Genomic DNA, 26,941 nt, shown 5'->3' on the forward strand with positions numbered 1-26,941 from the left:
CTCTCTGTGTCTCTCTGTGTCTCTCTGTGTCTCTCTCCCCCCCTGTGTATCTCTGTCTCTCTCTCCCCCCCTGTGTCTCTCTCCCCCCCTGTCTCTCTCCCCCCCTGTGTCTCTCTGTGTCTCTCTCCCCCCTGTGTCTCTCTGTGTCTCTCTCCCCCCTGTGTCTCTCTGTGTCTCTCTCCCCCCCTGTGTCTCTCTGTGTCTCTCTGTGTCTCTCTCTCCCCCTGTGTCTCTCTTCCCCACTGTGTCTCTCTGTGTCTCTCTCCCCCCCTGTGTCTCTCTGTGTCTCTCTCCCCCCTGTGTCTCTCTGTGTCTCTCTGTGTCTCTCTCCCCCTTGTGTCTCTCTTCCCCCCTGTGTCTCTCTGTGTTTCTCTCTCTCTTTCCCCCCCCCCCTCTCTTTCTCCCCCCCTCTCTCGCTATCTCTGTCCTTCTCTCCTCTCTCAGGGGCGTGTGGAACATTCCCTACATGGCTCATATATACTTGATAAAGGGAGAAGTCCTGAGAAACGAGCTGAAGGAGAGGAAACATTTTGTTTTGGAGAAACTGGATCCTGACATGGCTCTCTGTAGACACACTAGAGAATTGGTAAGACCACTCAGATAATGAGTTATTATGTTTCTCAGTATAAGAACTTGAATGATCTAGATCTAGCAGCTACTGCATTGACAGTAATACACTGTTTAGATTAGAAGCATACAGGACATCTGTTTTATGTAAGGCAGAATACGAGAACGTTTGGAGGAAGTTTAATGGACCAATGCCTTCGCCTCTTCCTCTGTGTCCATAGACATCCAGATTTATCTTATGTTAGCTTATGTTATGTTAGGTTAGCTTACGTTAGCTTACGTTATGTTATGTTAGCTTATGTTAGGTTAGCTGATGTTAGCTTATGTTAGGTTAGGTTAGCTAACTTTAGGTTAGGTTACGTTAGCTTACGTTATGTTATGTTAGCTTATGTTAGGTTAGCTGATGTTAGCTTACGTTAGCTTACGTTAGGTTAGGTTAGGTTATGTTAGCTTGTGTTAGCTTATGTTATGTTAGGTTAGCTGATGTTAGGTTAGGTTATGTTAGCTTATGTTAGCTTATGTTACGTTAGGTTAGCTGATGTTAGGTTAGGTTAGGTTATGCTATATGTACAGTATCTACCCTGAGTTTACAAAACATTAAGAACACCTTCCTAATTGCATTGCACCGCCTCCCCTTTTTCCCTTAGAACAGCTTGAATTCGTCGGAGCATGGACAAGGTGTCGAAAGCATTCCACAGGAATGCTGGGTCATGTTGACTCCAATGCTTCCCACAGTTGTGTCAAGTTTACTGGATGTCCTTTGGGTGGCGGGCCATACTTGATGCACACAGGGAACTGTTGAGTGTGAAAAACACAGCAACATTGTAGTTCTTGACACTCAAATTGGTGCACCTGGCACCTACTACCATATCCGTTCGAAGGCACTTCAATATTTTATCTTGCCCATTCACCCTCAGAATGGCAGATATACACAATCCATGTCTCAATTGTCTCGAGGCTTAAAAATCCTTCTTAAACCCGTCTCCTCCCCCTTCATCTACACTGATTTGAAGTGGTGTTAACAAGTGACATCAATAAGGGATCAACGTTTTCTCCTGGATTGAACTGGTCAGTCTGTCATGGAAAGAGCAGGTGTTCCTAATGTTTTGTAGACTCAGTGTATATGTATCTGAATGCTACAGTCTCAGGAGAACAAAGGCCAGTATTCTGTAATGTAGGGTCTCCCAGTCTCTGTGTCTCATTGTGCTGTTGTATCCTGTACACTGTCTGTCTCTGTCTCTGTCTCTGTCTCTGTCTCTGTCTCTGTTTCTCTGTCTGTCTGTCTCCATGTGCTGTCTGTCTGTCTCCATGTGCTGTCTGTTTCTCTGTCTGTCTCTGTCTCCATGTGCTGTCTGTTTCTCTGTCTGTCTGTCTGTCTCCATGTGCTGTCTGTTTCTCTGTCTGTCTGTCTGTCTCCATGTGCTGTCTGTCTGTCTGTCTCCATGTGCTGTCTGTCTGTCTGTCTGTCTGTCTGTCTGTCTGTCTGTCTGTCTGTCTGTCTGTCTGTCTGTCTGTCTGTCTGTCTGTCTTCCTTAAGGCACGATCTTGTCTGTTTACAACAGCCTCTGTTGTGCGTTCAGGTTAAGGGCCTCCTCTCCTCTCCTCTCCTCTCCTCTCCTCTCCTCTCCTCTCCTCTCCTCTCCTCTCCTCTCCTCTCCTCTCCTCTCCTCTCCCAGTATCCCTCCTCTCTCCCCTCCTCTCTCCTCTCCTCTCTCCTCTCCCAGTTTCTCTCTCCTCTCTCCTCTCCTCTCTCCTCTCCTCCCCTCTCCTCTCCTGTCCTCTTTCGGTCCTCCTCCCCCCTCTCTCCTCCCTTCTCCTCTCCTGTCTTCTCTCGGTCCTCCTCTCTTTCTCTCCTCGCTTTCTCTCCTCTCCCAGTCTCCCTCCCCTCTCCCCTCTCCCCTCTCCTGTCCTCTCCTCTCCCAGTCTCCCTCCTCTCCACTCCCAGTCTCCCTCTCCCCTCTCCTCTCCCTCTCTCCTCTTCCGGTCTCCCTCTCCTCTCCTCTTCTCTCCTCTCCTCTCCCAGTCTCCATCCCCTATCCCCTCTTCTCCTCTCCCATTCTCCCTCTCCTCTCGTCTTCTCTCCTCTCCTCTCCCAGTCTCCCTCCCCTCTCCCCTCTCCCCTCTTCCCCTCTCCCAGTCTCCCTCTCCTCTCCTCTCTCGGTCTCCCTCCTCCTGTTCTCTCCTCTCCTCTGTCATGTGACCATGTGGCAATGTCTGGCTGTCTTCTAAACTGTATTTTGTTACTTCCGTTTGCCCTGTAGATTTTGGTCTATATTGTCTGTCTGTGCTTTATGTCATCAGGTCACGTGTCACCCCATGCTAACACGTACTACCACAGAGCTCTGCTCTGAGTGTATGCATCTCTGCATCGCTTCACTCTGTCCCAGCATGCAACACTCACTAAGATAATAACTACCAAAACATCAGCTTCGGAGGGAGTCTTGGTCTTCCTCATGCAGCTCATGTCCTCTCCTTCCCATGCCTCCTCCTCCTGTATGTTACATCTTACCTACCTGTCTACCAAGCTCTCTCTCTCTGACAAAACGTACCGTTACACTATTTACACCGTGCTTTTCCTCTCTTTTAGACCAATCACAGAGAGAAAGACTCCCCCAACCCGGAAACATTCCATATGCTCAGAGTCCCAAAGGTTTTTAACAGATTTCATTATTCTACTTTGTATAGATAACCATTTCCTATGTCCGGGCCATCGTAGAACCTATGTCCGGGCCATCGTAAAACCTATGTCCGGCCCATCGTAGAACCTATCTCCGGCCCATCGTAGAACCTTTGTCCAGCCCATCGTAGAACCTATCTTCGGCCCATCGTAGAACCTTTGTCCAGCCCATCGTAGAACCTATCTCCGGCCCATCGTAGAACCTATCTCCGGCCCATCGTAGAACCTATGTCCAGCCCATCGTAGAACCTATATCCGGCCCATCGTAGAACCTATGTCCGACCCAACGTAGAACCTATGTCCGGCCCATCGTAGAACCTATGTCCGGCCCATCGTAGAACCTATCCCCGGCCCATCGTAGAACCTATGTCCAGCCCAACGTCGAACCTATGTCCAGCCATCCCCAACAAAATTGAAATTTCAGTACCTGAATTCCAATGGACATGTTTTTCCATCAAAGCATTACAATATCACCCTTTCTAGAGCTATTTATTTGATAAATGATGATATAAACATAAAGTATCGAATCATCTCCAGCGATGTGTAGTGATTTCTTTCAGGAAGTCTGCTGAGGCCTCTTGGAGGAGCCAAACCAATAGAGATGAAGCTGTGTATCTCCACAGCCCTTTGGACAAGGGATGTTAACCTTCTGCTGCCTGTGATGAGTTAGAGACTGAGGAATCTCTTGTAGTTCCTCCCACCCCTCAAGGAGTACTTAGCAGGAGAATAACGATCATCTATACACTAAAGTATGTGGACACCTACTTGTCGAACATTTCATTAAAAAATCATTGCCATTAATATGGAGTTGGTCCCCCCTTTACTGCTATAACAGCCTCCACTCTTCTGGGAAGGCTTTCCACTAGATGTTGGAACATTGCTGCTATATCAGCCTCCACTCTTCTGGGAAGGCTTTCCACTAGATGTTGGAACATTGCTGCTATATCAGCCTCCACTCTTCTGGGAAGGTTTTCCACTAGATGTTGCAACATTGCTGCTATAACAGCCTCTACTCTTCTGGGAAGGCTTTCCACTAGATGTTGGAACATTGCTGCTATAACAGCCTCCGCTCTTCTGGGAAGGCTTTCCACTAGATGTTGGAACATTGCTGCTATAACAGCCTCCACTCTTCTGGGAAGGCTTTCATATGGAGTTGGTCCCCTCTTTGCTGCTATAACAGCCTCCACTCCTATGGGAAGGCTTTCCACAAGATGCTGGAACATTGCTACGGGAACTTGCTTCCATTCAAACACAATAGCATTAGTGAGGTCGGGCACTGATGTTGGTGCGATTAGGCCCGGCTCGCAGTCGGCGCTCCAATTCATCCCAAATGTGTTCAATGGGGTTGAGGTCAGGGCTCTGTGCCGGCCAGTCAACTTCTTCCTCACCAATCTCGACAAACCATTTCTGTATGGACCTCACTTTGTGCACGGGGGCATTGTCATGCTGAAACAGGAAAGGGCCTTCCCCAAACTGTTGCCACAAAGTGGAAGCACAGAATCATCTAGAATGTATGCTGTATCGTTAAAATTTCCCTTCCCTGGAATTAAGGGGCCTGAACCATGAAAAACAGCCCCAGAACATTACTCCTCCTCCACCAAACTTTACAGTTGGCACTATTTATTAGGGTGGTAGTGATCTCCTGGCATCCGCCAAACCAGATTCATCCGCTGGACTGCAAGATGGTGAAGTGCGATTCATCACTCCAGTTTCCACTGCTCCAGAGTCCAATAGCAGCGAGCTTTACACCACTCCAGCCATCGCTTGGCATTGCCTATTGTGATCTTAGGCTTGTGTGCGGCTGCTCGGCCATGGAAACCCATTTCATGAAGCTCCCGACGAACAGTTATTGTGCTGACGTTGCTTCCAGAGGCAGTTTGGAACTCTGTAGTGAGTGTTGCAACTGAGGACAGACAATTTTTACGTGCTACACGCTTCAGCACTCTGCGGTCCCGTTCTTTGAGCTTGTGTGGCCTACCACGTAGCAGGTGAGCCGTTGTTGCTCCTAGACATTTCCACTTCACAATAACAGCACTTACAGTTGACCGGGGCAGCTCTAGCAGGGCAAACATTTGACAAACTGACTTGTTGAAAAGGTGGCATCCTATGACGGTGCCACGTTGAAAGTCACTGAGCTCTTCAATAAAGCCATTATACTGTCAATGTTTGTCTATGGAGATTGCATGTCTGTCTGCTCAATTTTATGCAACTTTCAACAACGGGTGTTGCTGAAATAGCTGAATCCACTAATTTGAAGGGGTGTCCACATAGTTTGTGTATGTAGTGTATCAGTCCGTGAGAGCTATAGTAACGGAGTATAGTAACGGAGTATAGTCGCGGAGCCATAGTCGCGGAGCTGCTATAGTCACAGAGCTGCTATAGTCACGGAGCTGCTATAGTCACGGAGCTGCTATAGTCACGGAGCTGCTATAGTCACGGAGCTGCTATAGTCACGGAGCTGCTATAGTCACGGAGCTGCTATAGTCACGGAGCTGCTATAGTCACAGAGCTGCTATAGTCGCGGAGCTGCTATAGTCACGGAGCTGCTATAGTCACGGAGCTGCTATAGTCACGGAGCTGCTATAGTCACGGAGCTGCTATAGTCACGGAGCTGCTATAGTCACGGAGCTGCTATAGTCACGGAGCTGCTATAGTCACAGAGCTGCTATAGTCGCGGAGCCATAGTCACGGAGCTGCTATAGTCACGGAGCTGCTATAGTCACGGAGCTGCTATAGTCACGGAGCTGCTATAGTCACAGAGCTGCTATAGTCGCGGAGCCATAGTCACGGAGCTGCTATAGTCACGGAGCTGCTATAGTCACGGAGCTGCTATAGTCACGGAGCTGCTATAGTCACGGAGCTGCTATAGTCACGGAGCTGCTATAGTCACGGAGCTGCTATAGTCACAGAGCTGCTATAGTCGCGGAGCCATAGTCACGGAGCTGCTATAGTCACGGAGCTGCTATAGTCACGGAGCTGCTATAGTCACGGAGCTGCTATAGTCACGGAGCTGCTATAGTCACGGAGCTGCTATAGTCACGGAGCTGCTATAGTCACGGAGCTGCTATAGTCACAGAGCTGCTATAGTCGCGGAGCCATAGTCACGGAGCTGCTATAGTCACGGAGCTGCTATAGTCACGGAGCTGCTATAGTCACGGAGCTGCTATAGTCACGGAGCTGCTATAGTCACGGAGCTGCTATAGTCACAGAGCTGCTATAGTCGCGGAGCCATAGTCACGGAGCTGCTATAGTCACGGAGCTGCTATAGTCACGGAGCTGCTATAGTCACGGAGCTGCTATAGTCACGGAGCTGCTATAGTCACGGAGATACTATAGTCACGGAGATACTATAGTCACGGAGATACTATAGTCACGGAGCTGCTATAGTCACGGAGCTGCTATAGTCGCGGAGCTGCTATAGTCACGGAGCTGCTATAGTCACGGAGATACTATAGTCACGGAGCTGCTATAGTCACGGAGATACTATAGTCACGGAGCTGCTATAGTCACGGAGCTGCTATAGTCGCGGAGCTGCTATAGTCACGGAGCTGCTATAGTCACGGAGATACTATAGTCACGGAGCTGCTATAGTCACGGAGATACTATAGTCACGGAGCTGCTATAGTCACGGAGCTGCTATAGTCACGGAGCTGCTATAGTCACGGAGATACTATAGTCACGGAGATACTATAGTCACGGAGCTGCTATAGTCACGGAGCTGCTATAGTCGCGGAGCTGCTATAGTCACGGAGCTGCTATAGTCACGGAGATACTATAGTCACGGAGCTGCTATAGTCACGGAGATACTATAGTCACGGAGCTGCTATAGTCACGGAGCTGCTATAGTCGCGGAGCTGCTATAGTCACGGAGCTGCTATAGTCACGGAGATACTATAGTCACGGAGCTGCTATAGTCACGGAGATACTATAGTCACGGAGCTGCTATAGTCACGGAGCTGCTATAGTCACGGAGCTGCTATAGTCACGGAGATACTATAGTCACGGAGATACTATAGTCACGGAGCTGCTATAGTCACGGAGCTGCTATAGTCACGGAGATACTATAGTCACGGAGCTGCTATAGTCACGGAGATACTATAGTCACGGAGCTGCTATAGTCACGGAGCTGCTATAGTCACGGAGATACTATAGTCACGGAGCTGCTATAGTCACGGAGATACTATAGTCACGGAGATACTATAGTCACGGAGATACTATAGTCGCGGAGCTGCTATAGTCACGGAGATACTATAGTCACGGAGCTGCTATAGTCACGGAGCTGCTATAGTCACGGAGCTGCTATAGTCACGGAGATACTATAGTCGCGGAGCTGCTATAGTCACGGAGATACTATAGTCACGGAGATACTATAGTCGCGGAGCTGCTATAGTCACGGAGATAGTATAGTCACGGAGCTGCTATAGTCACGGAGCTGCTATAGTCACGGAGCTGCTATAGTCACGGAGATACTATAGTCACGGAGATACTATAGTCACGGAGATACTATAGTCACGGAGATACTATAGTCACGGAGATACTATAGTCACGGAGCTGCTATAGTCACGGAGCTGCTATAGTCACGCAGTTGCTATAGTCACAGAGCTGCTATAGTCACGGAGCTACTATAGTCGCGGAGCTACTATAGTCACGGAGCTACTATAATCACGGAGCTGCTATAGTCACGGAGCTACTATAGTCAAGGAGCTACTATAGTCACGGAGCTACTATAGTCGCGGAGCTACTATAGTCAAGGAGCTACTATAGTCGCGGAGCTACTATAGTCAAGGAGCTACTATAATCACAGAGCTACTATAGTCGCGGAGCTACTATAGTCGCGGAGCTGCTATAATCACAGAGCTACTATAGTCGCGGAGCTACTATAGTCAAGGAGCTACTATAGTCAAGGAGCTACTATAGTAACGGAGCTATATTCACAGAGCTACTATAGTCACGGAGCTACTATAGTCACGGAGCTATAGTAACGTAGCTATAGTCGCAGACCTACAGTCACGGAGCTACTATAGTAATTGAGCTATAGTCACGGAGCTATAGTAACGTAGCTATAGTCGCAGACCTACAGTCACGGAGCTACTATAGTAATTGAGCTATAGTCACGGAGCTATAGTAACGTAGCAATAGTCGCAGAGCTACTATAGTAACAGAGCTACTATGGTCACGGAGCTATAGTAACGGTCCTACTATAGAAACGGTCCTACTATAGTAACAGAGCTACTATAGTAACAGAGCTACTATAGTAACGGAGCTACTATAGTCATGGAGCTACTATAGTCACGGAGCTACTATAGTAACAGAGCTACTATAGTAACGGAGCTACTATAGTCACGGAGCTATAGTAACGGAGCTATAGTAACGGAGCTATAGTAACGGAGTTATAGTAACGGACCTGCTATAGTAACGAGCTGCTATAGTCGTGGAGCTACTATTGTCACGTAGCTACTGTAGTCTCTGAGCTACTATAGTCGCGTAGATACTATAGTCGCGGAGCTACTATTGTCACGTAGCTACTGTAGTCTCTGAGCTACTATAGTCGTGGAGCTACTATAGTCGCGGAGCTGCTATAGTCGCGTAGATACTATAGTCGCGGAGCTACTATTGTCACGTAGCTACTGTAGTCTCTGAGCTACTATAGTCACGGAGCTACTATAGTCGCGGAGCCATAGTAATTTTCACCTGCAGGTTCCCAGCAGTCATGATGCTTATTCCCCTCCCCTCTTCAGATCTATACATGTGAGAAGCTTCTCTCCCTAAACCCATCCCCAACGCTCTGACCGTCTCACACTAGGCTAGCTGATCAGACCTAGACTATCAGGTCAACACCATCAGTACAAACTCCCTCCTAAAACCACTTCAATAAAATCATAAATCATTATTTGGAGAAATAATTTGTATTAGAAACAGATGGTCTGAAATCCCAAACAAGCCAAACCTCCCAGCTGGTCAGCATTCTGGGAAAAGACAGAAAGCCAAGTCTGAGAGTGGGTCCAGTTCAGCTGCGTCCCTCCTCCTCCCCCCACAATGCAACGCCAGACGCCCTCCCTCCCCCTATCATGTGCCCTCCCTCCCTGTCCCTCCGCCTCCCTACCATGTCCCCTCCCTCCCTGTCCCTCCCTGTCCCTCCCTGTCCCTCCGCCTCCCTACCATGTCCTCCCTCTCCCTACCATGTCCCCTCCCTCCCTGTCCCTCCCCCTATCTTGTCCCCTCCCTGTTCCTCTCTCCCTCTACCATGTCCCCTCCCTTCCCCTATCATGTCCCCTCCCTCCCCCTACCATGTCCCCTCCCTTCCCCTATCATGTCCCCTCCCTCCCCCTACCATGTCCCCTCCCTCCCCCTAGCATGTCCCCTCCCTCCCCCTCCCATGTCCCCTCCCTTCCCCTATCATGTCCCCTCCCTCCCCCTAGCATGTCCCCTCCCTCCCCCTCCCATGTCCCCTCCCTTCCCCTATCATGTCCCCTCCCTCCCCCTACCATGTCCCCTCCCTCCCCCTACCATGTCCTCTCCCTCCCCCTATCATGTCCCCTCCCTGTCCCTCCCTCCCCCTACCATGTCACCTCCCTGTCCCTCCCCCTGACATGTCCCCTCCCTCCCCCTATCATTACCCATCTCCCTCCTTGTCCCTCCCTCTCCCGATCATGTCCCCTCCCTCCCTTCCTCACCCTCCCCCAACCATGTCCCCTCCCTCCCTGTTCCTCCCCCTATCATGTCCCCTCCTTCCCTGTCCCTCCCTCTATCATGTCCCCTCCCTCCCTGCCCCCCTTCTAAGATGTACCCTCCCTCCCTGTCCCTCCCCCTATCATGTCCCCTCCCTGTCCCTCCACCTACCAAGTCCCTTTCCTCCCTCCACCTACCATGTCCCTCCTCCCCCTGCCATGTCCCCTCCTTCTCCCTACCATGTCCCCTCCCTCCCTCTGAGATGTCCCCTCCCTCCCCCTACCATGTCCTCTCCCTCCCCCTACCATGTCCTCTCCCTCCACCTACCATGTCCTCTCCCTCCCCCTACCATGTCCTCTCCCTCACCCTACCATGTCCTCTCCCTCACCTACCATGTCCCCTCCCTCCCCCTACCATCTCCCATCCCTCCCCCTACCATGTATCCTCCCTGTCCCTCACACTCCCGACCATGTCCCCTCCCTGTCCCTTCCTCACCCTATAATGTCCCCTCCCTACCCCTATCATGCCCCCCCTCCTCCTACCATGTATCCTCCCTGTCCCTCCCTCTCCCGACCATGTCCCCTCCCTCCCTGTCCCTCACTCTACCATGTCCCCTCCCTCCCTGTCCCTCACTCTACCATGTCCCCTCCCCTCCTGTCCCTCCCTCCCCCTACCATGTCCCCTCCCTGTCCCTTCCTCCCCCTATCATGTCCCCTCCCTCCACCTACCATGTATCTTCCCTGTCCCTCCCTCTCCCGACCATGTCCCCTCCCTCCCTGTCCCTCCCCCTACCATGTCCCCTCCCTCCCTGTCCCTGTCCCTCCCCCTACCATGTCCCCTCCCTCCCTGTCCCTCCCCCTATCATGTCCCCTCCCTCCCTGTCCCCTCCCTCCTCCTATCATGTCCCCTCCCTCCCTGTCCTCGCCCTCCTCCTATCATGTCCCCTCCCTCCCTCCCTGTCCCTACCTCCCACTATCATGTCCCCTCCCTCCCCCTACCATGTCCCCTCCCTCCCTCTAAGATGTCCCCTCCCTCCACCTACCATATCCCCTCCCTCCCCCTAACATGTCCCCTCCCTCCCCCTACCATGTCCCCTCCCTCCCTCTAAGATGTCCCCTCCCTCCCCCTACCATTTCCCCTCCCTCCCCCTACCATGTTCTCTCCCTTCCCCTGCTATGTCCCCTCCCTCCCCCTACCATGTCCCCTCCCTCCCCCTACCATGTCCCCTCCCTCCCTCTAAGATGTCCCCTCCCTCCCCCTACCATTTCCCCTCCCTCCCCCTACCATGTCCTCTCCCTCCCCCTACCATGTCCTCTCCCTCCCCCTACCATGTCCCCTCCCTCCCCCTACCATGTCCTCTCCCTCCCACTACCATGTCCCCTCCCTCCCCTACCATGTCCCATCCCTCCCCCTACCATGTCCTCTCCCTCCCCCTACCATGTCCCCTCCCTCCCCCTACCATGTCCTCTCCCTCCCACTACCATGTCCCCTCCCTCCACCTACCATGTCCCCTCCCTCCCCCTACCATGTCCCCTCCCTCCACCTACCATGTCCCATCCCTCCCCCTACCATGTCCTCTCCCTCCCCCTACCATGTCCCCTCCCTCCCCCTACCATGTCCCATCCCTCCCCCTACCATGTCCCATCCCTCCCCCTACGATGTCCTCTCCCTCCCCCTACCATGTCCCCTCCCTCTCCCTACCATGTCCCATCCCTCCCCCTACCATGTCCCATCCCTCCCCCTACCATGTCCCATCCCTCCCCCTACCATGTCCCATCCCTCCCCCTACCATGTCCTCTCCCCCATTAATATCCCAGTATTATTAATTGACATGTGGTTCTCATTGTTTAGTTTCTAAAACTCACAGCACACTCCATCAGTAAGCCAGGGGGTTGTTCTGTTTTATTCAGTTTGTGAAAACAGCTGTAAACAACTAATGCAGATGTACAGTGCCTTGCGAAAGTATTCGGCCCCCTTGAACTTTGCGACCTTTTGCCACATTTCAGGCTTCAAACATAAAGATATAAAACTGTATTTTTTTGTGAAGAATCAACAACAAGTGGGACACAATCATGAAGTGGAACGACATTTATTGGATATTTCAAACTTTTTTAACAAATCAAAAACTGAAAAATTGGGCGTGCAAAATTATTCAGCCCCCTTAAGTTAATAGTAGCGCCACCTTTTGCTGCGATTACAGCTGTAAGTCGCTTGGGGTATGTCTCTATCAGTTTTGCACATCGAGAGACTGAATTTTTTTCCCATTCCTCCTTGCAAAACAGCTCGAGCTCAGTGAGGTTGGATGGAGAGCATTTGTGAACAGCAGTTTTCAGTTCTTTCCACAGATTCTCGATTGGATTCAGGTCTGGACTTTGACTTGGCCATTCTAACACCTGGATATGTTTATTTTTGAACCATTCCATTGTAGATTTTGCTTTATGCTTTGGATCATTGTCTTGTTGGAAGACAAATCTCCATCCCAGTCTCAGGTCTTTTGCAGACTCCATCAGGTTTTCTTCCAGAATGGTCCTGTATTTGGCTCCATCCATCTTCCCATCAATTTTAACCATTTTCCCTGTCCCTGCTGAAGAAAAGCAGGCCCAAACCATGATGCTGCCACCACCATGTTTGACAGTGGGGATGGTGTGTTCAGCTGTGTTGCTTTTACGCCAAACATAACGTTTTGCATTGTTGCCAAAAAGTTCAATTTTTGTTTCATCTGACCAGAGCACCTTCTTCCACATGTTTGGTGTGTCTCCCAGGTGGCTTGTGGCAAACTTTAAACGACACTTTTTATGGATATCTTTAAGAAATGGCTTTCTTCTTGCCACTCTTCCATAAAGGCCAGATTTGTGCAATATATGACTGATTGTTGTCCTATAGACAGAGTCTCCCACCTCAGCTGTAGATCTCTGCAGTTCATCCAGAGTGATCATGGGCCTCTTGGCTGCATCTCTGATCAGTCTTCTCCTTGTATGAGCTGAAAGTTTAGAGGGACGGCCAGGTCTTGGTAGATTTGCAGTGGTCTGATACTCCTTCCATTTCAATATTATCGCTTGCACAGTGCTCCTTGGGATGTTTAAAGTTTGGGAAATCTTTTTGTATCCAAATCCGGCTTTAAACTTCTTCACAACAGTATCTCGGACCTGCCTGGTGTGTTCCTTGTTCTTCATGATGCTCTCTGCGCTTTTGACGGACCTCTGAGACTATCACAGTGCAGGTGCATTTATACGGAGACTTGATTACACACAGGTGGATTGTATTTATCATCATTAGTCATTTAGGTCAACATTGGATCATTCAGAGATCCTCACTGAACTTCTGGAGAGAGTTTGCTGCACTGAAAGTAAAGGGGCTGAATAATTTTGCAAGCCCAATTTTTCAGCTTTTGATTTGTTAAAAAAGTTTGAAATATCCAATAAATGTCGTTCCACTTCATGATTGTGTCCCACTTGTTGTTGATTCTCCACAAAAAAAATACAGTTTTATATCTTTATGTTTGAATCCTGAAATGTGGCAAAAGGTCGCAAAGTTCAAAGGGGGCGAATACTTTCGCAAGGCGCTGTACTTCTACTTAATGACTGAGCATTGTGGGTAATTTAACTTTCTCTGTCCGCTACAGGGAATATTCATGTACATTACAAACCGCCATGAGTTTGGAAGGCTGATATCCACAGCCAACTTTAACACGTCACACTATAACAGTGATTTGTGGCAAATATTTGAAAATCCAATGGTAGGTCCTCCCTTCTAAATATGTTTTGATGTCGTGAGATACGACAGCCATTTGTCTGTATTGTTTGTAGTACATGAAAACATTTGCTTGAAAAATTTTGCGAACTCTGCTTGGCTGATAAGGATCTGTGATTTACTGTGGATTCTGGGTTGTGTATGGTACCCATCTGCCTCTGTCTCTCTGTCTATGTCTCTCTATCTCCTCTCTCTCTCTCTCTCTCTCTCTCTCTCTCTCTCTCTCTCTCTCTGTCTCTCTCTCTCTATCTCCTCTCTCTCTATCCATGTACCAGGACTGGAAGGAGAAATACATCCACCCCAACTACACACGCATCTTCACAGAGAACTACTTAGAAGAGGTGTGTGCACACATGTCAGGTTACATAGAGCTCATTCATACAGTCTGCAGCTGGACAGACACACTATAGAGCTCATTCATTTAGTCTAAGGCTGGACAGACACACTATAAGAGTACTTAACCTTAATTTTTTCTGATCGTCTTTCAACAATACCTCATGTTTCTCCATGTAGATAGAGTAGCATAGACTAATCCTTCCTAACTTCCTGAGGTTTTATTTTGTTTGTGAGGTCCTGAGTTCATTGAAATTGTTGAAGTTGATAAATGTAGATTGATTCGTCTTCTGGTGCCTCGTCCTTCTAAACATATCTCTGTGTGTGTGTGTGTGTGTGTGTGTGTGTGTGTAGCCGTGTCCAGATGTGTTCTGGTTCCCGGTCTTCACGGAGCGGGCCTGTGATGAGCTGGTGGAGGAGATGGAACACTACGGGTCCTGGTCTGGAGGCAACCACGAGGTCAGAGGTCAAACATAGTACATACTGTTCCCTTTCCGTATAAACCCAGTCGGATCTGTTATTATTACACAAAGGGCTGGGATTCAATCCAAGGAGCCTTACAAAACAGAGCCGGCAGATTTTAAAGGCAATTTCCTCATCTGGTGTTCACAGAGCATCCATTCCCTTTAAAATGGTGTTATAGCGCCCCTTGGATTGAACCCTGGCCATGCTGTTGTTAATACTATTGTAGTTAGCTTGGCAGATCTGACTTTAAAACAGCAATTAAAGGGGTTTTTGATACCTGTTTTAATTAATGTGCGTCATTTTATGTAGTGCTATCTATATTATATGATATATTATTAACTCATGTTCATAGTACAGGTGTGGTGGTTCTGAGATACCTGGTGTCTGTGAGTCATGAGGTTGATCTCTGCCTAACGTAGCAAGCGTTAAAGAAAACGCCTGAGCGGCTTTCTGGTCCTGGCGAGAGAGTAAAAGTAACTGTCGGGGGGGGGGGTTTCTTCTGCACTGTTCAACCAATCCAGTAAATGTGGAGGAGGAGTTAAAGTGGAGTGTCTCCTTGATAAGGATCAAAAAAGAGGAAGTCTCAGCACAGGCTCTCTTTCCATTTCCCCTGAAAACCGGATAAACTCAGTTGTAGCCGACCCCATAAAGGGGGGGGGGGTCTCTGCCAAGTCCAGGTCGTTCAGGTTTAAACCCACACACACCCTCATCTGTCATCGTCCCTAACATCCATCACCCTGGAGACAGCAGTCTCACACAGCCACACGGAGGAGGTTCTGGTAGGTTCTATCAATGTCCTGTTGTTGTTTCCTGGTTTCTTACTATCAGGACAAGAGGATCACTGGCGGCTATGAGACCGTGCCGACTGATGACATCCACATGAAGCAGATCGGTTACGATAAGGAGTGGCTACACTTCATCAGAGAGTTCATTTCCCCCGTCACTCTCAAAGTCTTCTCCGGATACTACACCAAGGTATCTGTCTGTCTGTCTGTCTGTCTGTCTGTCTGTCTGTCTGTCTGTCTGTCTGTCTGTCACGTCAACCCTCCTGTCACCTGTTACCTCAACCCTCCTGTTACTCCAACCCTCCTGTTACGCCAACCCTCCTGTTACGCCAACCCTCCTGTTACGTCAACTCTCCTGTTACGTCAACTCTCCTGTTACCTCAACCCTCCTGTTACCTCAACCCTCCTGTTACGCCAACCCTCCTGTTACGCCAACCCTCCTGTTACGCCAACCCTCCTGTTACACCAACCCTCCTGTTACGCCAACCCTCCTGTTACGCCAACCCTCCTGTTACGCCAACCCTCCTGTTACGCCAACCCTCCTGTTACGCCAACCCTCCTGTTACGCCAACCCTCCTTTTACGCCAACCCTCCTGTTACGCCAACCCTCCTGTTACGCCAACCCTCCTGTTACGCCAACCCTCCTGTTACGCCAACCCTCCTGTTACGCCAACCCTCCTGTTACGCCAACCCTCCTGTTACACCAACCCTCCTGTTACGCCAACCCTCCTGTTACGCCAACCCTCCTGTTACGTCAACCCTCCTGTTACACCAACCCTCCTGTTACGCCAACCCTCCTGTTACGCCAACCCTCCTGTTACGTCAACCCTCCTGTTACACCAACCCTCCTGTTACGTCAACCCTCCTGTTACGTCAACCCTCCTGTTACCTCAACCTTGCTGTTACGTCAACCCTCCTCCATAGTGCATGACAGAGTTATTCAGTATATTTATTCGCAATTAAACAACATCCCCTTCAGATCTATCGTTCGATGCGTCAGTGATTTATACGTTGAGAAAGCAGATAATGACAAAGAGCTTGTGAAAGACATCAAAAGGGTTTCACACTGTGTTCAGCCTGTGGATCCAGAAAGATTCCCTTTTGAAGAAGATTTCAATGTCCCCTTCCCCCTGCAGGACATCTTTACCATTTCTAGTCCAATGAGAGAACTAATAGGATGCCCAGCTTGTACAAAATGAGCAGGAACTAGATTTGTTTGGTCTCACCTGTCCACATATTGCAGTTTTGTCATACAACCCAAAGTCACAGATGTCTCCAGTTTTGAAAGAGCGTGCAGTAGGCATGCTGACTGCAGGAATGTCCACCAGAGCTGTTGCCAGATCATTTATTGTTCATTTATCTACCACAAGCCGCCTCAAAAGTTGTTTTAGATCATTTAGCAGTACATCCAACCGGCCTCACAACCGCAGACCATGTGTACCCACACCAGTCCATGACCTCCACATCCGGATTCTTCACCTGCGGGATGGTCTGAGACCAGCCACCCGGACAGCTGACGAAACTGTGGGTTTGCACAACAAAATAATTTCTGCACAAACTATCAGAATCCGTCTGAGGGAAGCTCGTCGTCCTCACCGGGGTCTTGACCTGAATGCAGTTCGGCGTCGTAACGTTGTGAACAAAGTGCCGCATGGTGGTGGTGGTGTGGTTATGGTTATGGGCAGGCAGAATCTACGGACACAATTTCATTTAATCGATGGCAATTTGAATGCACCGAGATACGGTGATGAGATCCCGAGGCCTATTGTTGTGCCATTCATCCACAGCCATCACCTCATGTTTCAGCATGATAATGCACGGCCCCATGTCGCAAGGATCTGTACACAATTCCTGGAAGCTGAAAAGGTCCCAGTTCTTCCATGGCCTGCATACTCACCAGACATGTCACCCGTTGAGCACGTTTGGGATGCTCTGGATCAACGTGTACGACAGCGTGTTCCAGTTCCCTCCAATATCCAGGAACTTCACACAGCCATTGAAGAGGAGTGAGGCCACAATCAACAGCCTGATCAACTCTATGTGGAGGAGATGTGTCGCGCAGCATGAGGCAAATGGTCACACCAGATACCTTTTTTTTTTAAAGATATCTGTGGCAAACAAAATGCATGTCTGTATTCCCAGTCATGTGAAAGCCATAAATTAGGGCCTAGAAATGATTTCAATTGACTGGTTTCGTTCTATGTAATTGTTGCATGTTGCGTTTTATAGTTTTGTTCAGTGTAAATGTGTAATTTGGGCTGTTCTCCACAGGGCTATGCAGTGATGAACTTCGTGGTGAAGTACACCCCCGGCAGACAGGCCTACCTGAGACCCCATCACGACTCCTCCACATTCACCATCAACGTTGCTCTCAACAGCAAAGGAACTGACTTCCAGGTAAAACATTGTACTGAATCTCAACACAAACGTACACCTCCCTCCCTCCCTATACACCTACCTCCCTGTACAACTCCCTGTACACCTCCCCCCCTCCCTATACACCTCCCTGTACAACTCCCTGTACACCTCCCTCCCTCCCTATACACCTCCCTGTACAACTCCCTGTACACCTCCCTAAACACCTCCCTGTACAACTCCCTATACACCTCCCTCCCTCCCTATACACCTCCCTGTACAACTCCCTGTACACCTCCCTGTACACCTCCCTATACACTTCCCTATACACCTCCCTGTACACCTCCCTGTACACCTCCCTATACACCTCCCTATACACCTCCCTGTACAACTCCCTGCACACCTCCCTATACACTTCCCTATACACCTCCCTGTACAACTCCCTGTACAACTCCCTGCACACCTCCCTATACACCTCCATGTACAACTCCCAACAACAGTGTTGTGTTCTATCTCCTAGTGGACAGTGTTGTGTTCTATCTCCTAGTGGACAGTGTTGTGTTCTATCTCCTAGTGGACAGTGTTGTGTTCTATCTCCTAGTGGACAGTGTTGTGTTCTATCTCCTAGTGGACAGTGTTGTGTTATATCTCCTAGTGGACAGTGTTATGTTCTATCTCCTAGTGGACAGTGTTCTGTTCTATCTCCTAGTGGACAGTGTTGTGTTCTATCTCCTAGTGGACAGTGTTGTGTTCTATCCTAAGTGTTGTGTTCTATCTCCTAGTGGACAGTGTTGTGTTCCATCTCCTAGTGGACAGTGTTGTGTTCTATCCCCACAGTGTTCTGTTCTATCCCCACAGTGTTCTGTGGACAGTGTTGAGTTCTATCTCCTAGTGGACAGTGTTGTGTTCTATCTCCTAGTGGACAGTGTTGTGTTCTATCTCCTAGTGGACAGTGTTGAGTTCTATCTCCTAGTGGACAGTGTTGTGTTCTATCTCCTAGTGGACAGTGTTCTGTTCTATCTCCTAGTGGACAGTGTTGTGTTCTATCTCCTAGTGGACAGTGTTGTGTTCTATCTCCTAGTGGACAGTGTTGTGTTCTATCTCCTAGTGGACAGTGTTGTGTTCTATCTCCTAGTGGACAGTGTTGAGTTCTATCTCCTAGTGGACAGTGTTGTGTTCTATCTCCTAGTGGACAGTGTTCTGTTCTATCTCCTAGTGGACAGTGTTGTGTTCTATCTCCTAGTGGACAGTGTTGTGTTCTATCTCCTAGTGGACAGTGTTCTGCTCTATTTCCTAGTGGACAGTGTTGTGTTATATCCCCAGTGTTGTGTTCTATCTCCTAGTGGACAGTGTTCTGTTCTATATCCACAGTGTTCTGTTCTGTCCCCTCCGTGTTCTGTTCTATCCACAGTGTTCTGTTCTATCCACAGTGTTCTGTTCTATCCCCACAGTGTTCTGTTCTATCCACAGTGTTCTGTTCTATCCCCACCGTGTTCTGTTCTATCCACAGTGTTCTGTTCTATATCCACAGTGTTCTGTTCTATCCCCACAGTGTTCTGTTCTATATCCACAGTGTTCTGTTCTATCCACAGTGTGCTGTTCTATCCACAGTGTTCTGTTCTATCCACAGTGTTCTGTTCTATATCCACAGTGTTCTGTTCTATCCCCACAGTGTTGTGTTCTATCCACAGTGTTCTGTTCTATCCACAGTGTTCTGTTCTTTCCACAGTGTTCTGTTCTATCCACAGTGTTCTGTTCTATCCACAGTGTTCTGTTCTATCCACAGTGTTCTGTTCTATCCACAGTGTTCTGTTCTATCCATAGTGTTTTTTCTGTTCTATCCACAGTGTTCTGTTCTATGCACAGTGTTCTGTTCTTTCCACAGTGTTCTGTTCTATCCACAGTGTTCTGTTCTATCCACAGTGTTCTGTTCTATGCACAGTGTTCTGTTCTTTCCACAGTGTTCTGTTCTATCCACAGTGTTCTGTTCTATCCACAGTGTTCTGTTCTATCCACAGTGTTCTGTTCTATCCACAGTGTTCTGTTCTATCCATAGTGTTTTTTTCTGTTCTATCCACAGTGTTCTGTTCTATGCACAGTGTTCTGTTCTTTCCACAGTGTTCTGTTCTATCCACAGTGTTCTGTTCTATCCACAGTGTTCTGTTCTATCCCCACAGTGTTCTGTTCTATCCCCACAGTGTTCTGTTCTATCCCCACAGTGTTGTGTTCTATCCCCAGTGTAGTAGCTACTATCTTGTCTCATCGCTACAACTCCCGTACGGGCTCGGGAGAGACGAAGGTTGAAAGTCATGCGTCCTCCTATACACAACCCAACCAGCCGCACTGCTTCTTAACACAGCGCGCACTGGCCCACTGTGCCACCCGGGAGTGTGTTCTATGACATCGTTTGTAAATGATGTCTGATTGTTGGAGTGTGCCCCTGGCTATCTGTACATTTTTAAAACAAGAAAATGGTGCTGTCTGCTTCGCTTAATACAGTGAGGGAAAAAAGTGTTTGATGCCCTGCTGAATTTGTACGTTTGCCCACTGACAAAGAAATGATCAGTCTATCATTTTAATGGTAGGTTTATTTGAACAGTGAGAGACAGAATAACTGAGATTAGGAGCACTCCCTTTAAGAGTGTGCTCCTAATCTCAGCTCGTTACCTGTATAAAAGACACCTGGGAGCCAGAAATCTTTCTAATTGAGAGGGGGGGTCAAATACTTATTTCCCTCATTAAAATGCTAATCAATTTATACAATTTTTGACATGCGTTTTTTCTGGATTTGTTTGTTGTTATTCTGTCTCTCACTGTTCAAATAAACCTACAATTAAAATTACAGACTGATCATTTCTTTGTCAGTGGGCAAACATACAACATCAGCAGGGGATCAAATACCTTTCTCCCTCACTGTATATGGAATTAAAAATTATCTATACTTAAGTATTTTTAGCAGTTACATTTACTTTTGATACTTATGTATATTTTAAACCAAATACTTTTAGACTTTTACTCAAGTAGTATTTTACTGGGTGACTTTCACTTTTACTTAAACTTTCTATTAAGGTGTCTTTACTTTTACTCAATTATGATTGGGTACTTTTTCCACCGCTGTCGCCCCTTCTCTCTCTCTCTCTTTCTCTATATCTCTACTCTCTCTCTCTCTTTCTCTATATCTCTACTCCCCCTCTCTCTCTCTCTCTCTCTCTTTATATCTCTACTCCCCCTCTCTCTCTCTCTTTCTCTATATCTCTACTCCCCCCCCCCTCTCTCTCTTTCTCTATATCTCTACTCCCCCTCTCTCTCGCTCTCTCTCTTTCCAGGGTGGAGGCTGTTGGTTCCACAGGTATAACTGCTCACTAGATCCCCCCCCCCCTCTCTCTCTCTCCAGGGTGGGGGCTGGCGGTTCCACAGGTATAACTGCTCACTAGATTCCCCCCTCCCCTCTCTCACTCTCTCTCTCTCTTTCTCTATATCTCTACTCCCTCTCTCTCTCTCTCTCTCTCTCTCTCTCTCTCTCTCTCTCTCTCTCTTTCCAGGGTGGAGGCTGTCGGTTCCATAGGTATAACTGCTCACTAGATTCTCCCCCCCCTCTCTCTCTCTCTCTCCAGGGTGGGGGCTGTCGGTTCCACAGGTATAACTGCTCACTAGATTCCCCCCTCCCCTCTCTCACTCTCTCTCTCTCTCTTTCTCTATATCTCTACTCCCTCTCTCTCTCTCTCTCTCTCTCTCTCTCTCTCTCTCTCTCTCTCTTTCCAGGGTGGAGGCTGTCGGTTCCACAGGTATAACTGCTCCGTAGATTCTCCCAGGAAGGGCTGGAGTTTCATGCACCCAGGCCGTCTGACACACCTCCACGAAGGCCTGCCCACCACCAACGGAACTCGCTACATTGCTGTCTCCTTCATCGACCCTTGAACTCGACACTACACTAGCATAGGATTTGATCAGGTTTCATTTTTTGTAATTTTTTTTGTTGTGTTTAATTTTATCTATTTTGTTTGTAATGATAAAGTGCCTTATGTTGTACTTTATACATTTTTACTGATGCCAGTTACTGTACAAATAAATAAATAGTTTAAAAAGACAAAGGAATTGTGGGTAATGTCATGCCAGAGTCAGACGATCCCCTTCATTTGAAACTCTCTGTCAAACAGAGTGTGGTGTCATGAAGGGACGTGATGTCATCACTGTCAGTCGGCGGTTTTAGGTAAAGCTTCATCTTCAAATCACTCTATACTGTAATAATCATTATTTATTAGTCAGCAATCCAACCCATCCTCTTAAGGGGAAAAAAATCTATGTGTTAAGGATTAATGCCAACGGGTATTCCTGGCTTGTCTTAGCTGTTTTAATTAAATTACTTGTTTGTATGTTTCACATTAAGTTGTCTAGTTTGGAAACCATTTTCCATGTTCTGTCTACACCTTTTTTGTAAACTTTGGGTTGCAGTTTGTTACCTGATGTTAATATGACCTACATGCCCAAGGAAATATATTAAAATTGTTGGTAACTTAGCACACGAGATAATAAAATATATGACATCGGAATTGAATATGAATTCTGGATTTCTAGTTCGATATTGGCAAAGAAATGTTTTACTTGATTGTTGATTGTTTACAGGACAGCCGTTGATGGCGTTTCCTTCCTGAACTGAAACGTTTTAGAGATGTTTACATTCTCTGAAAGTTGTTTGTGAACTTTGAACCTAAGTTAACTTATTGTGATGGAAACGGAATAAAATATGTTTAAAAAAAAAAAAACATGAATAGCGATTTTTTTTTATTTTCTTCTCACTTCCCTTCAACTGCATTTTGTTTGGAGAAATGATCCTTGATGACAGAGGAGCCGATAGTCAACAGGAGACGTGGAAGTTCCAGCTACGAACAGCTTGTAGTTTTCCCCTCTATTGTCACTTTCATCTCTGCATTGCTTCAAGGAAAAGATTGCAATCTGTGGATGGAATTTAGACTCACTTCATCAGAAATGCCAATCTGTTCACCCTTATTGTGTTTAAAAAATTGTTTTTCAAGAACAGTTCACCACTCTTAATCACCCCTCCCCAATACACACACACACACACACACACACACACACACACACACACACACACACACACACACACACACACACACACACACGTGCAGAATCAATCACTGGCAGTGAAGAATGCATGACCCCTGTTTGGCTAGGGAGTGGTACTATGCTTCATTGAGAGGTGGGTGGGGGTCTGTACTGTCTCTGTGTCGATGTGTAGAGTGAAGTTTCAGTACACTGTGTAGAGTGAAGTTTCAGTACACTGTGTAGAGTGAAGTTTCAGTACACTGTGTAGAGTGAAGGTTCAGTACACTGCGTAGAGTGAACATTCAGTACACTGTGTAGAGTGAAGATTCAGAACACTGTGTAGAGTGAAGGGTCAGTACACTGTGAAGATTCAGAACACTGTGTAGAGTGAAGGGTCAGTACACTGTGTAGAGTGAAGGGTCAGTACACTGTGTAGAGTGAAGATTCAGCACACTGTGTAGAGTGAAGATTCAGTACACTGTGTAGAGTGAAGGGTCATTACACTGTGAAGATTCAGAACACTGTGTAGAGTGAAGGGTCAGTACACTGTGTAGAGTGAAGGGTCAGTACACTGTGTAGAGTGAAGATTCAGTACACTGTGTAGAGTGAAGGGTCAGAACACTGTGTAGAGTGAAGGGTCAGTACACTGTGAGATTCAGAACACTGTGTAGAGTGAAGGGTCAGTACACTGTGAAGATTCAGAACACTGTGTAGAGTGAAGGGTCAGTACACTGTGTAGAGTGAAGGGTCAGTACACTGTGTAGAGTGAAGGGTCAGTACACTGTGTAGAGTGAAGGGTCAGTACACTGTGTAGAGTGAAGGGTCAGAACACTGTGTAGAGTGAAGATTCAGTACACTGTGTAGAGTGAAGATTCAGTGTAGTTCAGTTTACCCAGAGTATTAGTGGGCACAAATGCATGCTAACCACCTGAAGGCAAGCTACAGCCTTCACACAGTTAGAGGGAGAAGTTGGAGAACGAGTGAGAAGTTGGAGGAAGAGGGAGAAGTTGGAGGATGAGGGAGAAGTTGGAGGATGAGGGAGAAGTTGGAGGACGAGGGAGAAGTTGGAGGACGAGGGAGAAGTTGGAGGACGAGGGATAAGTTGGAGGATGAGGGAGAAGTTGGAGGACGACGAGGGAGAAGTTGGAGGACGACGAGGGAGAAGTTGGAGGAGGACGAGGGAGAAGTTGGAGGAGGAAGAGGGAGAAGTTGGAGGACGAGGGAGAGTTGGAGGACGAGGGAGAGTTGGAGGTTGAGGGAAAAGTTGGAGGAGGACGAGGGAGTAGTTGGAGGAGGATGAGTGAGAAGTTGGAGGAGGAAGAGGGAGAAATTGGAGGAGGAAGAGGGAGAAGTTGGAGGAGGAAGAGGGAGTACTTGGAGGGATAGGGAGAATTTGGAGAGAGAGGAAGATGTTGGAGGGAGAGGGAGATGTTGGAGGTAGAGGAAGACGTTGGAGGAAGAGGGAGAAGTTAGAGGAGGACGGAGAAGTTGGAGGGTGAAGTTGGAGGAGGATGAGTGATAAGTTGGAGGAGGAAGAGGGAGAAGTTGGAGGAGGATGAGTGAGAAGTTGGAGGAGGAAGAGGGAGAAGTTGGAGGAGGACGAGGGAGAAGTTGGAGGTCGAGGGAGAGTTGGAGGACGAGGGAGAGTTGGAGGTTGAGGGAGATGTTGGATGAGGAAGAGGGAGAAGTCGGATGATGAGGGAGAAGTTGGTGGACGAGGGAGAAGTTGGAGGACGAGGGAGAAGTTGGAGGACGAGGGAGAAGTTGGAGGATGAGGGAGAAGTTGGAGGATGAGGGAGAAGTTGGAGGACGACGAGGGAGAAGTTGGAGGAGGACGAGGGAGAAGTTGGAGGAGGAAGAGGGAGAAGTTGGAGGACGAGGGAGAGTTGGAGGACGAGGGAGAGTTGGAGGTTGAGGGAAAAGTTGGAGGAGGACGAGGGAGTAGTTGGAAGAGGATGAGTGAGAAGTTGGAGGAGGAAGAGGGAGAAGTTGGAGGAGGAAAAGGGAGTACTTGGAGGGAGAGGGAGAATTTGGAGAGAGAGGGAGAATTTGGAGAGAGAGGAAGATGTTGGAGGGAGAGGGAGACGTTGGAGGTAGAGGAAGACGTTGGAGGAAGAGGGAGAAGTTAGAGGGTGAAGTTGGAGGAGGAAGAGGGAGAAGTTGGAGGAGGACGAGGGAGAAGTTGGAGGTCGAGGGAGAGTTGGAGGTTGAGGGAGATGTTGGAGAAGGAAGAGGGAGTAGTTGGAGGAGGGAGAAGTTGGAAGAGGGAGTAGTTGGAGGAGGGAGAAGTTGGAAGAGGGAGAGGGAGAAGTTGGAGGAAGAGGGAGAAGATGGAGGAAGAGGGAGAAGTTGGAGGAAGAAGTTGGACGATGAGGGAGAAGTTGAACGATGAGGGAGAAGTTGGAGGATGAGGGAGAGTTGGAGGAGGACGAGGGAGAAGTTGGAGGAGGAAGAGGGGAAGTTGGAGGAGGACGAGAGAGAAGTTGGATGAGGAAGAGGGCGAAGAGGAAGATGTTGGAGGGAGAAGATGGAGGATGAGGGAGAAGATGGAGGAGGAAGAGGGAGAAGTTGGAGGAGAGGGAGAAGTCGGAGGAAGAGGGAGAAGTTGGAGGAGGAAGAGGGAGAAGTTGGAGTAGGAAGAGGGAGAAGTTGGAGGAGGAAGAGGGAGAAGTTGGAGGAGGAAGAGGGAGAACAGGAAGAAGTTGGAGGAGGAAGAGGGAGAAGTTGGAGAAGGAAGAGGGAGAAGTTGGAGGAGGAAGAGGAAGAGGGAGAAGTTGGAGGAGGAGGGAGAAGTTGGAGGGAGAGGAAGATGTTGGAGGAGGGTGAAGTTGGAGGAAGTGGGAGTAGTTGGAGGAAGAGGGTGTGTGCATGTGCATTTGTGTGTGTCTGGGGGCAGCAGGAAGTTGGAGAGAGAGACCGTCACACCACCTGGGCGGCGCTAACGGGGCCCGTGTGTTTATTTATCTCGCCTGGTCGCCATTTTACTTCTAGCAGTGAGATCATCCTTGTTATGAATTACCCTGGCCTGTAACTGACCTCAGAGCAGTGTACACAGAGACACAGTTGCCACTTCATATCTCTATCTACTCTTAAAACACAGGTCCTGGATCAGCTTACTCTGCCAGATCGTAACTTCCAAAATGAAAAAGGATTAAAATGTTCTTCAAATAACAGGTTTTCAGCTGGGTTCAAGTCCAGAGACTGAAAAGGCCATCGTAAAATGCTGATTTTGTGGTAAATTAACAATTTATTTGTGGATTTTTTCTCTGGTTTATTGTCATGCTGGAAGATCCACTTGAGGCCATGTGTCAGCCTCCTGGCAGAGGCAAACAGGTTTTTTTGTTAAACATCCTGGTACCTGGTAACGTTCGTGATGCCGTTGACCTTAACAAGGACCCCAGGACCAGTGGAAAGATCCACCACCATAGTTTACAGAAGAGAGCAGCTCTATTTGTCATCTGACCACAGCAGTGCCTGGGCTTTTGATTCATGGCATTTGGTTTGGAACTGGTGTAATAGTCATGTCGTATGAAAATAAAGCTCTTTGGCCACCAGTGGTGGGTTTGGTGTTGAAAAACAGAAGAAATTATTATGGACCTGACTGTATATCTCATTAGACTGAGGCATTAAAGCTGGGTGGATCTGTAGCCTCCCTCTCTCGTGAGGCCTATGTTCTCTCTGAGGTGTGTGTTTTCTGGAGGACTAGAGGACTCCCTGACTGGGTGTACGTAACTTTCCTGCCGCTGGCTTCCTGGCCAGCCTGGATGTTTGAGAAGGCGTTGTGAAGTGGCGGAGGTGCAGGAGAGGGGGGGGGGTGGGGGGGGGGGGGGGGGGGGGATTTAGGGCAGGCATTAGACACATGGCTCCCTGCTGGTGAAAGAGTCCTTTGTGGAGCAGCTTTCCCTCCAGTCTAACTGGGTCTGGCCCTGGTCCAGCTCTCTGAAGGGGGTCATTGATCCCACCGGCCAGCCCAGGAAACCATCATAGAGAGAGAGAGAGAGAGAGAGAGAGAGAAAGAGGAAGAGAGAGTGAGAGAGATTGAAAGAGAGAGAGAGAGAGAGAGAGAGAAGGAGCGAGACAGAGAGAGAAGGAGAGAGACAGAGAGAGAAGGAGCGAGACAGCGAGAGAAGGAGAGAGACAGAGAGAGAAGGAGCGAGACAGAGAGAGAAGGAGTGACAGAGAGAGAGACCCCAATAACTACCGTGGGATATGTGTCAACAGCAACCTTGGGAAAATCCTCTGCGTTATCATTAACAGCAGACTAGTACATTTCCTC

At 48.4% G+C, this 26,941-nt stretch overlaps 1 protein-coding gene across 3 annotated transcripts in view; it reads left to right on the plus strand.

Moving 5' to 3' along the window:
* plod2 (procollagen-lysine, 2-oxoglutarate 5-dioxygenase 2) overlaps positions 1 to 22,364 on the plus strand; it is a 111,636-nt gene extending 89,272 nt beyond the window's left edge. The window contains exons 13-20 of one of the 3 annotated variants that reach the window (XM_036934660.1): positions 445 to 586; positions 3,155 to 3,217; positions 13,536 to 13,649; positions 13,939 to 14,004; positions 14,351 to 14,455; positions 15,290 to 15,436; positions 17,518 to 17,643; positions 20,928 to 21,050. In XM_036934660.1, the coding sequence (XP_036790555.1) occupies positions 445 to 586; positions 3,155 to 3,217; positions 13,536 to 13,649; positions 13,939 to 14,004; positions 14,351 to 14,455; positions 15,290 to 15,436; positions 17,518 to 17,643; positions 20,928 to 21,035 (871 nt within the window). In that variant the 3' untranslated portion in view covers positions 21,036 to 21,050. Of the gene's footprint in view, positions 1 to 444; positions 587 to 3,154; positions 3,218 to 13,535; positions 13,650 to 13,938; positions 14,005 to 14,350; positions 14,456 to 15,289; positions 15,437 to 17,517; positions 17,644 to 20,927; positions 21,051 to 21,363 lie in introns of those variants that run through there. The other 2 variants (XM_036934659.1, XM_036934661.1) reach the window with 2 other exon arrangements.
* The last annotated feature ends 4,577 nt before the right edge of the window (positions 22,365 to 26,941 follow it).

The sequence above is a fragment of the Oncorhynchus mykiss genome, chromosome 11 (genome assembly GCF_013265735.2).
Source record: "Oncorhynchus mykiss isolate Arlee chromosome 11, USDA_OmykA_1.1, whole genome shotgun sequence".
In the NCBI taxonomy this organism is placed as follows: Eukaryota; Metazoa; Chordata; class Actinopteri; order Salmoniformes; family Salmonidae; genus Oncorhynchus; species Oncorhynchus mykiss.